The sequence below is a fragment of the Amaranthus tricolor genome, chromosome 5, assembly GCF_026212465.1.
Source record: "Amaranthus tricolor cultivar Red isolate AtriRed21 chromosome 5, ASM2621246v1, whole genome shotgun sequence".
In the NCBI taxonomy this organism is placed as follows: Eukaryota; Viridiplantae; Streptophyta; class Magnoliopsida; order Caryophyllales; family Amaranthaceae; genus Amaranthus; species Amaranthus tricolor.
This window is the reverse complement of record NC_080051.1, coordinates 15,922,178-15,939,433: the sequence shown is the minus strand read 5'-3', so window position 1 is coordinate 15,939,433 and position 17,256 is coordinate 15,922,178. Positions and strand designations below refer to the sequence as shown.

The following is a 17,256-nucleotide window of genomic DNA, read 5'->3' as shown; positions in this document are numbered from 1 at the left end:
GTAAGTGCACGGGTGTTGTAGTACGATTACAGGTCGAACCATGAGGAGAATTTGTTTTTAGAGTAATTTAGTTAATCAAACGCTATCAAACAACAATTAATAAATAGTTGAACTGAACTACGTACGTTTGCAATGATATGAAAATGATTAAAGCTATAATAAAAGACCAAGGCTTCGAGAATTACTACTACACATGAATTTATGATGTACATTTAATTAAAAGAAAATTTAGATTGATAAACAATAGATTAACTATTAAGGCCAAATTAACACAACCGCAACTCCCGCCTCTTGATTAATAATTAACAAGATTATAACTTAATTTAAGACAAAGTTGAATCTTCATCGCAACTCCAACATCTTGATAAATGATCAACAACAAAATTTAATTTAATGTGTCAATTAATCAACTAATCTAATCAATCTAATAAACAAAATTAATACTTTTATTCAACCTCATGCTTCGTAGGATTTATCCCTCTATCTTAGTAAGACTACTCACCAATAGAATGCATAGAGACAAATAACTTCAACAAATAAACAGAACAAACAACAATAAATATAATTAAACAGGTTAGAAAAGCAATAATACCTTACAATGAAAGATGATGATGAAGAATAAAATCATAAACTTAATGAAGAACAAGACCGTAAACTTCAAATTACATAAACATTAAAGTACAAATTAAAATTAAAGGCTAAATTAAAGTATAATAAAGAAAATCTAATTAACTAAAGCATGATAATGAAATATAATAAAACTAAAACTAATCTATGCAAAATGTGCCTAACTTTCTAATTTATATTGATAATGCCCCTTTACTAATCTGTCGAAAATGCCTCCGAAAATAATTGATAAAAACTAACTAAAATGAAAACTAAAATAATTAACATAATCTCCACTAACTAAAATGCCTTCGATTAGAAACTGCAATTCAGTTAATGCTCACATCCGAATTCCAAGGAAGAAAATAATGCAGCGGTTACATCAAGCTCCGATTTCGGCCGAAGTCAAGGGCAGCTTCGGTCGATGCTTCAATCAGCTAGCACCAGTACTTTTCTCAATACCCAGCTTCGACTAAATTGTTGGGAGTCTCAACCGAAATAAAATGCAAATCAATCCAGAACCTTGATTTCAATAGAGCTTCAATCGAAGGCAATGTAAACTCACCCGAGATCATGCTTAATGACTTGAAATTTCTTCAAATGTCCTTCGAACTTTCTTCGACTTTGATAAAAGCATTCATGAGCTACTGAATAATGTCGAACTATATAGTGATGTATCATTAAAGCTCGGTAGACATGTTTGAGGACCGAGAAGGCTTGAAACTTGCTTGAATCAACTCGAATATCAATTATTAAAGCATGAAAAGGGAAATAACGACAAATGAACTCATTTTAGCAAATCATGAACGCAATGAACCTTAAAACGCTAACTATAGTCCTCGATAAACCACAAAAGGAAGCAATAAGTGTAAATTACTACACTTATCACTTTTCATGCTAGTAAAGCACTCGCAACCTTCTTTGACAAGGCCAACATGGCTACATGCAGTTAAACTGATATATAAGTTACACAATTTGGCTTTATCCTCGACCTTTTCATATCATAGAAAAGATCAAGAGCTTCTGTGGCATACCCAAGCATTGCATAACCAGATATCAATGCACTCCAGGATCTTAAACTCTTATTCTTCATGCAATTGAATACTATCCTGGCAGCATTTGCAATACATGTCAATGATTGATGTGCCAACAAAGACATTTTGTTCCAAACCCATTTTAACAACCTGTAAGAATATATAATGCAAGCCAAGAACTAAAGCTCCAGCATGAGCGTAAGCCAACAGAATACAGTAGATATTGTCACAGCATTAAATTTGACAAGTCCATCATTTACCATGACACAAAATACATCGATATCTTCAGCTGATAGTCCATTTTGTCCAAACACTGCAATCATTGAGTTCCAAGAAACAACATCTTTCTCTATTTATAATGGTGTGATTAGTGTTAGCTGCTGGTAATTCTGTGGGTTTGTTAACATGTAACATGCTAACAAGTCAGTTTCTCTCAGCTTGTTAAGCTTTTAACCAAATATTTTAACCCAAAGAGCACAACAAAGTATTCCGCTTTATTATGTTAACATTATTTAGACACAATGGTATACGCATAAATACAAATATAGATGCGCATAAAATAAAAACAAATACTAAACCTAGAGAGAAGCAATGGACACAGACGTCTATGCACAAGAGTTGGACACAGACGTCTGATTTGTATAAGGAATCCTTTGTTGTGATATAACTGAACGAAGCAACTCTGCTGTGTACCTTGCCATGGCTTGCGACCCCTCAATTTTTGCCAAGAAACCAATAAATAACGAGGATGAAAAATCACATTTTAAATGTTAATTGTAAGCAAATCTTAAGGAAGACACTCTCCGTTTCCTAAGTTTGTATTCAAAATCATTGATAAGAGTGTGTCAGGCATTTTTACTTTTTTCCAAAACTTAAACCTGAAATTATGAAGCACATATATGTTAGTTTTCTACATTTAATCAACTCCTACCACACTCTAAACAAAAATATTTTTTCAATAATAAGAATTCGACACCAACACCATCAGACCTATATATCTTGAATCTGTTAAGAAGTAAACAATTCAAACCATTTTCGAATTGAATTCAAGAATAATAGCCAAACTGATCCAACTTTCAACAACAAATGCATAGAATCTTCCAAATAAAATATGATAAACCATTTTCGAATTCAGTGTAGAAAACTTGGCAATCATATTCTCGTCCAGCAGAATGTTAGAAGATTTGAAGTCTCTAAATATCACCTGAACCAAACCACACACAATGGCTCAACATCATTTGAATCACAAATGGTAATACAAGCCTTTGTTTGTATGTGCACGCACGAATTACATACAACAGATTTTACAGCTTATAATTTGGCTGATTGTTGCGATTACACAAAATCTATGATAACCCTGAATTAGTACAATATAGCATAATCTCAATGCCATTGAGCAGCTCTCACCTAGGTGGAGTTTGCGAGGGTCGGATCTACGCAACCTTACCTTTGTTATGTTATTGATGGATGGTGAGCTACTTCACGCAGGACACCTCCATCTCCACCTCCAATAACAAGAACCTACGAAATAAACAAACGTCAACCGATCAGAATATTAGACCTTAACAAATTCAATAGGAAGAAAAACAATATGACAGCCTAAAAAAGGTCATCTAAGAATTCAAGTCATCAAGCAGCTAATGCGATCATGCCATGGCAACTGACAATGTAAATGAATCGTATTCAATTAAATCACATATTTTTGGAGGAAACTAAACTTAGGTCACAAATATTAGATCAGAATATAATGGAACTCACTTGCTTTAAGCACTTTCCAGTTTCCAACATTCATTTCAAAGGCTTTACATCAAGTGCGAGTTAAGACTAAAGCATTTGCCCTAAAGCACGCCTAGCTGAATTAAAGAACCCATCAACTTGTTTACTATGCAATAAAGGGGGAATGTGACCTTTTATAATATAAATTAAACCAAAATGAGCTGGAAAAAATCAAGAATATACACATTCTGTTTGGCTTTTTCATGGTCTAGAAAATTTATAATTCTTGGAGGTAAGCGTTGATTTCAGTTTACAAAAAGTATCTTAATAAACCCTAAAACTGATGTTAGAAACCCCAATTTACACCATTGAAAACTCAACTCTCTTAAATAATGATGAGGGGAAATTGAAGACTCAATTTTCTTAAATGATGATAATTCAAAACACATATTGATTAAACAAATAAAATTAAGTAATTACATTTAGTTGTTTAAATAAGTCTAAAATCATATTTGATATACATTTGATAAGTGATATATATATTAAAGTTTGAAGACGTTGGAATATGCTTAAAGAACTTAAGTTTATCTTAAAGTTGATTTTATAAGTCTTGAAATTTCAAAGTCTCGAAGATAATTACGTTTATAATCAGGTAAATTTCGTAATTATATTTGAAATATTTTAATAGGTCAAGGTTCATTAAAATTAACTTTGATATTATTTGAAATTAAGTTTGAATATTTTATTACACGTTTTATTTTAAACGTTTAAATATTTTATATTTGAACTTGAATTTAAATATGTGCTTAAATTAATTCGATGATTAAATATAGTACCAGGTACACATGTTTTGTTAATTATAGTACACGGCTATATTTGATGTTAAATTAGTTGTTATGCAAACTAAAGAGTTTCCTATTAATAAGATGACATTTGAATTAACACTAAATATAGGAAATGACTATTTATGGTAATACTAATAATAGAAATTAATTTGGATAATTAATTTAAACGTTGATAAATCTGGTTTGTGCTTATTGTTCAATATCTTGTATGAGTACTAACGTGGCAGCATAGCATTGGATATTAAAGACAAATTACAAGTACAATGACGAAATTATTTTAGCTGTCAGTACACGTCAGTTTGAAGTTAAGCTCAAGATCTTGAAGACAGGCGCAGAATGACCAGGTCAACAGAAAATAACGGAAAGGAGCCTTCTTGTTTTCCAAGATATGTTGAGGCGTAACACTATATATATGAGGCTTCATTTCAGAATTAAGGATACATCTCTATGCACCTCTTCTTACAACTTTCTCTCTTGACTTAAAAGTGTTTAAAGAGTTGTAATTCTTAGTTTATCTAACTCTTACATTTGTAATAGGCTTAAGAGTTTAAAAAGAGTTAGATTAAAAATTAATACGCCTAACCAAGAATACTTTTCAAAGTGTTCAACTTGTGAATCTCTATTGTGAGATTTGGGATTTGCTTTTATTAAAGGGACTTGTAATACGGTTCTTCAAGGGGGAGAACATGTTGTGAGGTGATAGTAAGATCTTCTTGTTTGTATTAAAGTCGAATTAATAAAAGGCGTTGAAATCCTACGGGTTGAAAGAGACCCATAGGCGGGGAGTAGGTTGGTTAGAACCGAACCTCGTTAACATATTGTGTGTTATACTTTAAAGTTTATTTTCTGCACATACGTTATTGTTTACGAATTGACTCAAAACTGTTCCAGAAAACATTTTTGACAAACTCCAAAAACTCTTGAGACAAGTTTCCAGACAAAATTTTAAATAGCCCAAACTCTCTATTCACCCCTCTAGAGAGTATTTAACTTCCTATTAACTTTCAACCATTTAGACCGTAGACCAGACAAGATATTAAATTGATTGTTGATGCAATTGCAGCACGAACTAGATGATTAAATGTGCTCCTGAGATTGATTATGAATTAAAATTCATCAACATCACAAAAATCATCAAAACCCCTAAATTTTTGGGAGAATATTGTCCAAAATCACTACAAATCAGTTGATTAACGAATGCCTTAAATTGATTGTCCAAATGCAATGTGAAATTTGCAGCAAAGAAATGACGTGCACAGGAGTTCGATTTTCTTTAGAAATTTTTGGGGAAACTTTTGGGCAGAGAGATTACGAATTTTTTTAGGAAATGAAAGAACGAAAATACCTGTGCATAAATACATCGATGATTTTTGAGAGCGAATTTTAGTGGGAAATTAAAATTCAAAGAAAACCCTAGCTGAATTAAGGAATTTATGTAAATAGAATTGAAGTTTCAAATCAAGAAACCCTAATTGTTGAGAATCTCAATTCATACCTGAAATTGGAGTAGAAGATGGTGGTGGTCTGGTGGAATTTCCGGGTGCAGCAACAATGAGAAGCATTGATGAAGTTGACGCATATGTTTGTTGATGTACAAGCTTCGATGGCCAAATTCTTAAATATTGGGCGATACATTAACGATACAAATAAGTAAATAACCAAAATTTACCCAGAGTAATCCAACTTATTTACTAATTTTTTTACAATAATATAACTATTAATTAATCATAAATAATCTCAATTATTGAGGTAGTCATCCAAAAATATTGTTCATCAAAATTTTATCTATTTTTAGAGGTAAACTTACAAAAAAAAAAGATAAAATAAAATAAAATTACAAAAATATTAACAAAAAAATCAAATAATAACCACCCATCCACCCCACCCCGACCACCCAACCTCAGCCGATTTCCTACTCCGGTCGGCCACCACTTTCCCTCCCCCCCTCCCTGCCATCCACCTCTCCCCCTCCCTTACCTTTGCTGCTTCATGTTGTGCATATGTGCACTAGCTTCCATTACCTCCTCCACGTCAGCCACCTTTCCTCCTTCACTCGCCAACTGCTACCAACTCTTCCCCTGCCCCATTTCCGGCGAGTGAATCTATAATTCCTAGTGTTTTGGTGTATGAAATTGCTGCTAGAATCAATGGAAGATGGTGTAGGTAGTAATGGTGGCTTAGTCTGGTGCAATTGAGCAGGGGATGAAGTGGTATAGGCAGGTTTCATAGGTTGCACAGAGTTTAAAGATTCTTGTTGCAATCTGGCATGGTGAATAGCTAGTGGAATAGTTTATGGATTAAAAGCTAGTGATGCAAAATCCACCTACTGATCTTCTTGGATTGTACACAACTCAAAGTACTTACTACATTTCCTTATCCATTCGTTGGGTTTGTCTCTATTAGACTTTGGTGGTGGTGTTGGCGGCTGTGTAGTGGTGTCTCCCGTGAGAGGGAGATGGTAAAAATTTTTTATATTCAAAATGACTTGCTATAATAGGTAGCAGGTCACTAAAGTGTACCCAAGGCAAAGACCTTTCTAAATTCGAATTATTCATAGTTAATCAATAATTAGTATTATTGTAGGAAAATCGTGAATATGTTGGATTATTCTGGGTAAATTTTTCTACAAATAATACTTATACAAATGATACAAATAATATTTTGTATCTTTAGTTTAATTAAAAGATACAAATAAGATTTATTTGTATATTTTGTGAAAATAAAATATACAAATAATATTATTTGTATCTTTTATTTTAATATAAGTTACAAATAAGGGTTACTGACTTTTTTTACTAATGAAAAGAATAACAAAAGAATAAAATAAATAATACAAGAAAAGAAATTTAAAAGTAAAATAAGATTTTAAAGAAACAAGGAAAGGGTTTATGTTTTCTTTTAGAAAACATCACGTGGGATATTAAAAAATGAAAAAAAGAAAAAGAATAAGAAAAGGTTTTGGTAGACAGGGAAGAGAGGAGGAGAGAGAAAGTTATAGAAAAAACTTAGACATTAAAATGGAAGTCATGAAAACCAAGAAAGAAGAAAGAAGAAAGTGAAGGAAGAAGGAAGAAGGCATTGAAAATTCGTCTACCATGCATTCAAGGTAGGTTTTTCATTCGTCCTCTTCATCTTACTTCATAATTTTCTGAACAAAAATAAAATTAGGGTTTGACACAAAATATCCCCATTATTCAATTAGATTCCCATATTAAATATATTATATCAAGTGGGAGGGAACAACCGAACATATTAAATATATTTGTGCTCTTATAATTTATAGAGAGGAGTACACTAGATACATCATCTTCTAAAACAATTTATTCATATTCATTCTTAAATTTTGCCTTTTAACATATCATTTTACAATTCTTTAACATTTTTCAGTGTCATTCAAGGATGTGAACAAAATTTCTACTACAATGCCTATATATCGGCAAAAGGAAAACATGTATACTTAACTACACTAACATAATTTTATTATTTTATACCGTTCTCTTTTAAAAAATATTTCTACTACAATACCTATATATCGGCAAATAGAAAACATATATACTTAACTACACTAACAAAATTTTATTATTTTACACCGTTCTCTTTTAAAATAAATTTCTACTACAATGCTTATATATCGGCAAAAGGAAAAAATATATATACTTAACTACACTAACAAAATTTTATTATTTTACACCGTTCTTTTTTTAAAAAACTTCAGGAAAATTACATCATTGTAGTTGGTAAACTTTCAATTTCAAACATTAACAACACACATAAATATTTTGAATCTATATGTTTAAGATGTTAGACAACTAAAAGAAAATGGACGCACATGGAGGAAAATGTCTAAAATGTAATGGTAACGTTGATATATCAATTCCAAGAATGCAAGGTAAGTTATTTTTAATCATATTAGTTTTGATATATCAATTTAATGCGCTAAAAAATTAGCATGGGTTGTACATAAAAGACATTAGTATATATGTGACAATTAAATGAAATATAAACAAAAATTCAAGGTAAGTTATTTTTTATCATATTAATTTTGATCATAAAACATAATCATATTTTGTTATTAATTTCTTCTGATTTTAACAATTTCAAAAAAAATTATGCAGGACAAAGTGAGGTGAGCATTTTAGGACACAAATTAAATATTTTAAATAATAAAATGCAACATATTTAATCCATTGTAATAAGTGTTTACAATTTCAATCAAAGAATTTGTTTAAAGTAATTTCTAATTTTGATCGATCTATCAATCGAAATGCAAAACTGTCTAAAAAACGCAAAGTTTATAGTTAACGATGAAATCTAAGAAAACAAACTTTTAAATCAAATATTTAAGAAATGTATATTGTTAATTTGTTAGGTTTGAGAAGACCTAAACTAAAAAATAACGGTACGTTACAGACTACCCCTAAAAAGAAATAATGTCCTTCTACTTGCACCAAGACAACAAGTCTCACGACGAACGAAAAGCATAAAATACCAGTTACACATACGTTCACATATAACACGACAATTCACAACCAAATATCATAATTAAACATGCATATGCATGAAATGTACGAAATTACTATCGCACCCCTCCCATTGATGACGTTGCGCCTAGTAACTTACTAACATGGAATAAGTGACGGTATTTTCCATATCGCCTCGTATTTTTTGTTTTTTTTTTTTTTTTTTTGTGCTTTGACCACAAAACTATTACTATGGTGATGTTTTTCCGTTTAGTACTCCGAACTTTCTTATTTAGAATTTCAACAGATTTTTCCTTTCAATACTCAGGTGCATTGGTCACTATAAGTTATTGCAATGTGTCAAAGGATTGACTTTCCTGTGCAACAAAACATACTCTACCCTTCATGGGCAAGACACATAAAAGAACCTAATTACCAATCTCAAATTCTTTAGGTTTTCAATTCAAATCAGGATAAGAATTTTATCAATCCTAGGTTGGTTTAATCTTATCTCTGATCAACTTGACTTGTTCCGACATACATAGCGGACCCCAAGGTTGCACACTCTGTGAAATCAACCCAACACAGAAGATTCCTCCATTACATCCCATATAATGCCCCAAAAGAGATCATGTGTATAGTTGCATTATAAATATTATTATATGAAAATTCTAGAAAATTCAAATACTCAACCCATAAACCTTGCCACTCCATAGTTTTGCCATATCATAGTCATAGCTCATATCATATTTTCCAAAATTGAATTAGTCCTCCCAGTTTTGCCAGGTTGAAATAAAGTATATATTATGATGAAGTGAATTTTCCAAAACCTTTCCCAAATACCTCAAAAAATAAGATAAGTAACGGATATTTATATCGAACCCAATCTTACACGGTACCTCGTGAATACGTACTACGTACTCAATGTAAGCAGGCCCACAATAAAATCCATCGAGTTGTTGTCCCATTTTTAGATTGATATATTATGCTTTAGCTTAACATATTGGGAGTCATTATTTAAAAAAGCTTTTAGAGTATGTTATATTATTATTTTAGTTCTGAAAGTTTATATTATTGTATAAATGCTCTTGAAGAGCTATTTATTTTGTTATTCTGTTACTGTTATTTAAAATATATGAGGAAATTTCGACAAAGTTAATCTTTTTAATATAAGTTGTAATTTAAAAAATAAAATTCTTAAATTAATAGTTATATTTTTAATTATAAATAAAGTAAGCATGCTAAGACGAATGTACTTTTAAAATTTTGGCTCGTGGTCATGGATAAACTTTTATAGATAAATATTGTCAGCTACCCATCCAAATTGGACAATAAAAACCTTTAATTTTTATCTACTTTTCTTAATTTTGACCAAATATGTACTTGGGTCTAACTAACTTTTTTAGGGGGAAATTCCATGTAGTAATCTGAGTTTTAGCTTTTTTACAAATAAAATGTTAAATTTTTAGTTAAATTAAGTATTTATTTCAATTAGATTTCGAAATATACAATTAATTAAGGTGATCAGAACCTTTGTTTTTTTTTAAAAAATGTCATCAAGCTGGTTGAAAATAACTTAAAACTAACAAAAAAATTATTTTCTTTATCTACCATAAGAAAAAGTTGAAAGGTCAAAATAACGATGACCACGTGAACTAACAAAAATATTAGTCTATCGCAATTAACAAAAGAATTAAGTAAGGATAGAATAAAGAGCGGCGCCTTTGTAAAAACCTCAATGAACCTCTAAGACCACACCACCATTGACAACAGTAAGTTTTCTTCATCCTCCTCTCTGTATTTTCTTGTGATCTTCTGTTAGGGTTCTAGTTGTTTAGTTTCGTTTCAATTTTTTCAAGGATTATTAATATCCTTTTTAGTTTCTAATAATTATTCACTTTGTTTTGCTTCGAAAAATCTAGTTTATAGGTTAAATTTTGATTTCATGTATGAAAGATTGCTTATCATTTTACTTTTGTTTTTTCTTTTTGTTTATTTAACTGCAATACATGGGTTAAAACTTGAAAGTTCTTAGGGTTATTGTCGAATATTGATTTTGATTTTGTTTTTGTATGGATTGAAGGATTGTTGACAAAAATGGCCTCGTGGGCAGCTGCAAGTTACGTTTCTAACACCTGTAATGGTAGCTCTTATTCATGGAAGCAAGTTTCTGGAGCTACGATTATGTTTTTCAGTCAAAAAATGATGCCTAATTTATTTAAAGCATCCTGTAGATTAGTGAATTCATTAAATTTCTCACCAGGGAAGCAAAATAATGCAAAAATGAATGTTGTGAAAATTGATAATAGTAGAATTGGCTCCTTTAGTAGTGTAAATGAGAAGCTTTTTGGGTTTAATGTTTCGGGTTTGAAGAATGCAGGTGGGCAGCACCCATGTGTGGTTGCTTGCATTGTTAATGGAGATATTAGTCCAGGTATGGTGAGTGTTTTAATGCTTCAACTTTTGTGATTGATTAGGTTTTTGACATTTCCAATTCTATATTGTTGTTCCTTTTAGAACTAGATGGAATTGATCATTAGTTATAGAACATACTAGAATGCTCTTTAGAAATTTGAATGTTTGAGGATTATGTATTGCTGTTTTTATGTAAGAGGAACATTGACGACCCATTTGGTTAACGATACTAATGTGGTAATGGGAATGATTTATAGTGTGAATTTTCATATATATATATATCATGTCATTCTCATATTCATGAAAGTTTGATCATAAAAAAGCTTTTTTGTTTACAATTTTTCATTACCACCTAATACCACATGTGTAGATATTTTATTTGCATTCTTTATATTGTCAATCCGTTTTTGTTAGATATGCATAATGTCATTCAAAATAAAAGCAGGTCGAGGCCTCAAGGGGTATTAGATATTTTATTTGCATTCTTTATATCGTCAATCCATTTTTGTTAGATATACGTTTATGCATTTTAGTTAAGTGTTAGATATGATTCTTGGATGATTCTTAACCACTTTCTGCGGGATTACAAGTTCTTCTCCTCTCCTGTTGTTTCTACTACATATTGTTTCTCGCGGATTTAATTTTTATCTAATGGCATTGTAGAGAAGGTGAATGTGCTGGTGATTGGCGGGGGTGGAAGAGAACATGCACTTTGCTATGCTTTGTGCAAATCACCGTCCTGCAAGACAGTCTTTTGTGCACCTGGGAATGTTGGAATTTCAAGTTCAGGGGATGCTATATGCCTGCCTGATATTGACTCTTGTGACAGTTCAGCAGTCATCTCGTTTTGTCAAAAAGAGTCTATTGGATTAGTTGTGGTAGGACCAGAGGCGCCACTTGTTGCTGGTCTTGCAAATGACCTTATGAAAGCTGGTATTCCAGCTTTTGGTCCTTCATCTGAGGCTGCAGCTCTAGAAGGTTCCAAGGATTTCATGAAGAGTTTGTGTTACAAATACGGCATTCCTACTGCCAAGGTTGGTCATTGGTGATTAATTTTTCTTAAAAATTCAGTTTGGTATTGACTGTCCTTTTCATATCTAATCTAAGTAGACAATAATCAGATATTTGTTTTGTTAATCAATGATGAAAGCACCATCATATATATACCAGAAATTAGCTCATTCCGGGGACAGATTCTTGTTCATGTCTCCATCATATATACATACCAGAAATTAGCTTTCTTGGTCATGTCTCCTTGTAAAGGAAATTTGAACCCTTGAACTAGTGTTTGTTGGACTATGAAATCTTGAAACGTGAAACTGCAATGATTAAGTCTGAATTGGAATGCGAGAAAATGTCGAGAAATAAGAAACCTTTGTGATCATATGCATCTAGGTGAATGGCTTCGTCAGTGTCACATGATTCACTAATTTACTCGCGAATCGCGAATCGAAAAAAGCGAATGATGGCCGGTTTTGGGCTATTCTTGGACAAATTTGAGCGAATCGCAAAGTCAAAAAGCGAATTACCTAGCGAATTATGTTACAATGGGCTTCATGGATATTAGATTTAGATTTTAAGTCTAAAGATTTTCTTATAGAGATATATTTTCAAGTCTTAGAATTTGTTGTAAAAGTATAGTAGATGTGCATTGTTATGTTAGTCCTGCCTGGCTAAAATTTTTCATTTTTGTTAATTTTGCTACAGTTGTCTATCTGTGTATGTGCTTATCTTAGTCAGTGTCTTGCTGCAGTATCAAACATTTACAGATCCAACTGCTGCCAAGAGTTATATCAAAGAGCAAGGAGCACCCATTGTCATCAAGGCTGATGGGTTAGCTGCGGGAAAAGGAGTTATTGTAGCCATGACACTGGCTGAAGCTTATGAAGCTGTAGATTCAATGCTGGTAAATGCCATTTTTGGTTCTGCTGGAAGTCGTGTTATTGTTGAGGAATTTTTGGAAGGAGAAGAAGCTTCCTTCTTTGCACTCGTAGATGGTGAGAATGCAATACCGCTAGAATCTGCGCAGGACCATAAACGTGTTGGGGATAATGATACAGGGCCCAACACTGGTGGAATGGGAGCATACTCACCTGCACCTGTGTTGACTGATGAACTTCAATCTTTGGTGATGAATTCTATAATTCTTCCCACTGTGAAAGGGATGGCGGCAGAAGGTTGCAAATTTGTGGGGGTCTTGTATGCTGGGCTTATGATTGAAAAGAAATCTGGACTTCCGAAACTCATTGAGTACAATGTCCGATTTGGAGACCCTGAGTGTCAGGTAGGTACAAACTTATTTCTAATACACATTTTACATGCATTAACAATAAATCATGGTTGAATATATTGATATTGGAGCTTGGATCATAATTCACCAATGTAACTAGATGGTTTCATAACTGCAAATTGAGCAATGCATTGGAGAAGTTCATGTCATCTCTGCTGGGGTGCTAATATTATTTTAGTTAGCACCTATAGACGAATATTCAAGAGTGTTGTCTTATCTGTTATAGAACAAACAAGAGAACTTGATGTGGGAAAAAGTCGCATAACCTTGTAATGGGCTCAAATCCATTTCATTACATTCGAACCCCCAAAGTCCTCGTTGGTCATGACGTCCTCGTTGGTCATGACGTCCTCGTTGGTCATGACGTCCTCGTTTGTCATGGCTAGCTTAACCTAGGCCACCACTCCAAGTTGCTCACAACTACGTTGGTTAAGCCACCTCTCCGTAGGTAACCACTTCTAAATGGCTCTGATACCATTATTATAGAACAAACGAGAGAATTCGTTCAAAAGACTAGCCTAGTAGCTGTGAGAGTCCATTTTACTCTAATCCCCATTAAGGCCCATAACTTTGTAATGACATCAAACTCATTCACTACAACATCTTACCCAATAGATTAAACTTTCTCTTTGGGAAAAACACAACACATATTTTGTAATGGTCAGAACTCCAGAAGTAGGTTTCATACTATCTAAATGAATGGGAGAGAATTCAGGTTAAATATGTGGTGATGGGCTCGGTCACGATTTAGGGAATGGACACAATTATGCAGTAACGGGGTGATGTGGTTTTTATGCCGCCAAATACGAGTCTAAAGGCCCTAAACCGTGTAATATCATTAGAAGCGGCTGAGAATGTGGTTTTTTGTACACCTATATGATGTAAGTAATACTGGCTAGGTAATTCAAAGCCTATGCAATGCGGCCTTCTTTTTGACCTATGGGAGAAATTTCACTTTCTTTCATATCTTCCATACTAGTTAATGATATCTATGCCATACTGTTGACAAATTGTGACTACATATTGACATAGGTTTTGATGATGCGTTTGGAGTCGGATTTGGCACAACTTCTTCTGGCTGCTTGCAAAGGTGAGCTAACAGGAGTATCATTAAACTGGTCACCTGGCTCCGCAATGGTTGTAGTCATGGCTAGTAAGGGGTACCCTGGAAGCTATCAGAAGGGAACAGTCATATGCAATGTTGAAGCAGCAGAAAAAGCTGCACTGGGTGTCAAAGTTTTTCATGCAGGAACTGCTTTGGACACGGAAGGTAATCTAGTCGCTGTTGGGGGTAGAGTTCTTGGGATTACAGCCAAGGGGGATAATCTTCTAGAGGCGAGGGATAGAGCCTATCAAGCTATCAAGGAAATTAATTGGCCTGAAGGATTTTATCGACAAGATATTGGTTGGAGAGCTCTCCCCCAAACCCAAGTTTCATGGAGAGGTTAACCGACTTTCTTCGGTTGGTGATGTTGGATCGATCATATAATTTAACCTCCAACCTGGTGTGGAACAGGGAAAGATCTGTTATTTGACCCAGTTTTCTTTTTCTGGGAATGGTCTTGCTTCAGATGAACCAAGTTTGTGACGGAGGCTACAGAAAAACGTCGTTCAAATGTTGTACCAATATACTAATTGATCTAATAATTGTTGAGTTTTTGGGCTATCTGTGCCTGTTTTATTCTGATCTTTAAATTTCTTTACATTAAGAATTCAGAAAATCTAAAATGATTAGTGATTAATTTTTATAGTTTACTAAGTTGTGTTGTACTTTAACATCCTAGATCTTAGTATTTAGTTGGATTAAATTTTAGTAATGTTGATATCGTTTCATGAAGATTTGCATCATAAAGCTCCTAATACATGAGTATTTGTTGACAAAAATTAGCTTGCAGTGTATTCTCATATGGGAACGAAATATATGGATGAAATAAAGGGAGAGATTAATTGTATAAATGAGATTATTGTAGACAACATAGAATTGAAATTGTAGCCTGCAATGGCGGAGTCACATATGTGCCTATGGGGACCCCACTTGATTCTTCTTGCTCTTAAAAATTTAGGTATATTTAATATCCTTAGTAAAGAAAAACATAAAATAAGTTATTGCATTTAACCTACTTATAGATAACTTCAAAAGAAATCTAGGCGGTTTAATTAGAGGTGTTCAATTAAGTGTTTGAATGTACATCTTAAATAATATTTTGGATTGAATTAATTTTTATTTTATGTACATGTAAACATCTCGACATTTGATTTGATATTTTCTATATAGGTTATTTTAAATTTGGTCAATTTTAAACAATTCTACGTAAAAAGTTATAGTGACATTTTTCAATCAATTTGAACGAGTATAAATATATGATGGGTTATGGATTTTTTTTTTGTTTCAGATTTTAGTAGCCAAATATAAATTACTATTTTTCTCCAACAAATAAATTAATTACTAATTCTCTCCAACAAATAAATTTTTGGTCTAAATTCAAATTTAACTTAAATTATTCAACCAATTGAACATAAATAGACAAATTAAATGGACATTACGAATAGCAAAAATTTCAGTTGCTTGACAATGACTTTGACCTCGACTATTTGAACGGACTTAATATAATATATGGATCCGCTACTAGTAGCAAAATGAAGGGAATACAACACGTTTGTATATAAGAGTACTGTATAGACTACAGAGTCATGGAGCATAGTTAATTCTGGAATCAGGTTTGAAAAAACTTTCTTGTAATTGACTATCAAAACAACCACAGTAATAAATTCAATTACGTTTGAGATTATTATATTTATAATACTCGTAATAATACTTCATAAGGTTGTATTACCATGAATATAGCATGGTAAATTTCATGTAAAATCACATGTATTTACATATGAATCATGATATTGCACCCAACAGGTCCTCAAGTTAACAAAAAATATCAGTCCACAATCTTTGATTGTACAAGCCTTCTACAAACAATCTCACACACCACAAACTGTGTGAGTACATCAACACAATTTCAAAGTAACAGGTGATAACAGATTTTAAATGAAACCAACAATTTCATATTTAAATGGAAGAGAAGAAACACAAGCGTTTTAACCGCCAACACACCTCAAACAAAATGGTAATGAAACACTAAACAGGGTCGCGGTCGTCTCTACTGACGACAAAGATTAAAGGAATAGAATTGAGAAGACTAAATCATGTTGACTGCTAATCCATTCCCCTCCCACGAAACAAAAGATTTGGGCACCAAAAGTGAATTCTTCGGTTTCTTACATTTTCTTACCGTCAGCTTCAGCAGACTTCAGTGCCTTCAGTGTTCTGTAACCCTTATCAGTACCAAAGAGCCTGCATAAAAAAAGGTAATTAAATTACATTTTTGTTCCAAAAAAAGCGGTAGATATTTATCAATATCAAGGAGAACAAAATATTGATGCTAAGGCAAGGTTTTTTTTTTTTTTTTTTTTCAAGTTTCACTCATCAGCAGTACAAGGCCTTATTAGATTGGTTAGACAAGTATACTAAATGAATACTGTCAACCTCAATCATGGCAGGTTAAACTGACATAAATTCTACTAACATCTAACGAATTGCGAAAAGCGCAAACCAGAGAAGTCCAAGGTCCAGGCAAGCTACAAGAACTTATATTACTAAAAAATGTGTAATGAAGTTAAGAAATGCAATCACACTAGGAGATGAGAATAATATTCTCTAAAAAGTAGATAAAAATTAACTGTGATATACTCGTTACTTTTGATGAACTAAAGAATTCTATTGACAGAGATCAGAGAATCATGCAAGTAGCTGTAGGACCCATTATGTTCAAACAGAAGTTTTAGAAGCAACACAGATTATGGGTCAACTGTTTCAGCATAGTAATCTTTTTAGATTA

At 32.6% G+C, this 17,256-nt stretch overlaps 2 protein-coding genes and 1 long non-coding RNA gene across 3 annotated transcripts in view; 1 reads left to right on the top strand and 2 right to left on the bottom strand.

Moving 5' to 3' along the window:
- Positions 1 to 650: 650 nt before the first annotated feature.
- On the bottom strand, positions 651 to 6,095 carry LOC130814076 (uncharacterized). Its single transcript, XR_009042292.1, has 2 exons — positions 5,697 to 6,095; positions 651 to 3,161 (listed from the first exon to the last, which is right to left on the bottom strand). It is a non-coding gene; the product is annotated as an uncharacterized LOC130814076 (long non-coding RNA).
- Positions 6,096 to 10,326: 4,231 nt separating this feature from the next.
- LOC130814074 (phosphoribosylamine--glycine ligase) lies at positions 10,327 to 15,317 on the top strand. The gene is made up of 5 exons (XM_057680072.1): positions 10,327 to 10,433; positions 10,745 to 11,095; positions 11,740 to 12,110; positions 12,830 to 13,360; positions 14,399 to 15,317. The coding sequence occupies exons 2-5, from the start codon at positions 10,759 to 10,761 to the stop codon at positions 14,813 to 14,815; spliced, it is 1,656 nt and encodes a 551-aa protein (XP_057536055.1). The 5' UTR covers positions 10,327 to 10,433; positions 10,745 to 10,758; the 3' UTR covers positions 14,816 to 15,317.
- Positions 15,318 to 16,226: 909 nt separating this feature from the next.
- LOC130814075 (methylsterol monooxygenase 2-2) overlaps positions 16,227 to 17,256 on the bottom strand; it is a 9,622-nt gene continuing 8,592 nt past the window's right edge. Inside the window, exon 7 of the mRNA XM_057680073.1 lies at positions 16,227 to 16,712. Within this exon, the coding sequence (XP_057536056.1) occupies positions 16,637 to 16,712 (76 nt within the window). The 3' untranslated portion in view covers positions 16,227 to 16,636. The remainder of the gene's footprint in view (positions 16,713 to 17,256) is intronic.

Coding starts and splice junctions, on each gene's coding strand:
- LOC130814074 (XM_057680072.1), top strand. CDS start 10,759: ATGGCCTCGTGGGCAGCTGCAAGTTACGTTTCTAACACCTGTAATGGT. Junction 11,096..11,739: donor TAATGGAGATATTAGTCCAG/GTATGGTGAGTG, acceptor ATGGCATTGTAG/AGAAGGTGAATGTGCTGGTG. Junction 13,361..14,398: donor TTGGAGACCCTGAGTGTCAG/GTAGGTACAAAC, acceptor ATATTGACATAG/GTTTTGATGATGCGTTTGGA.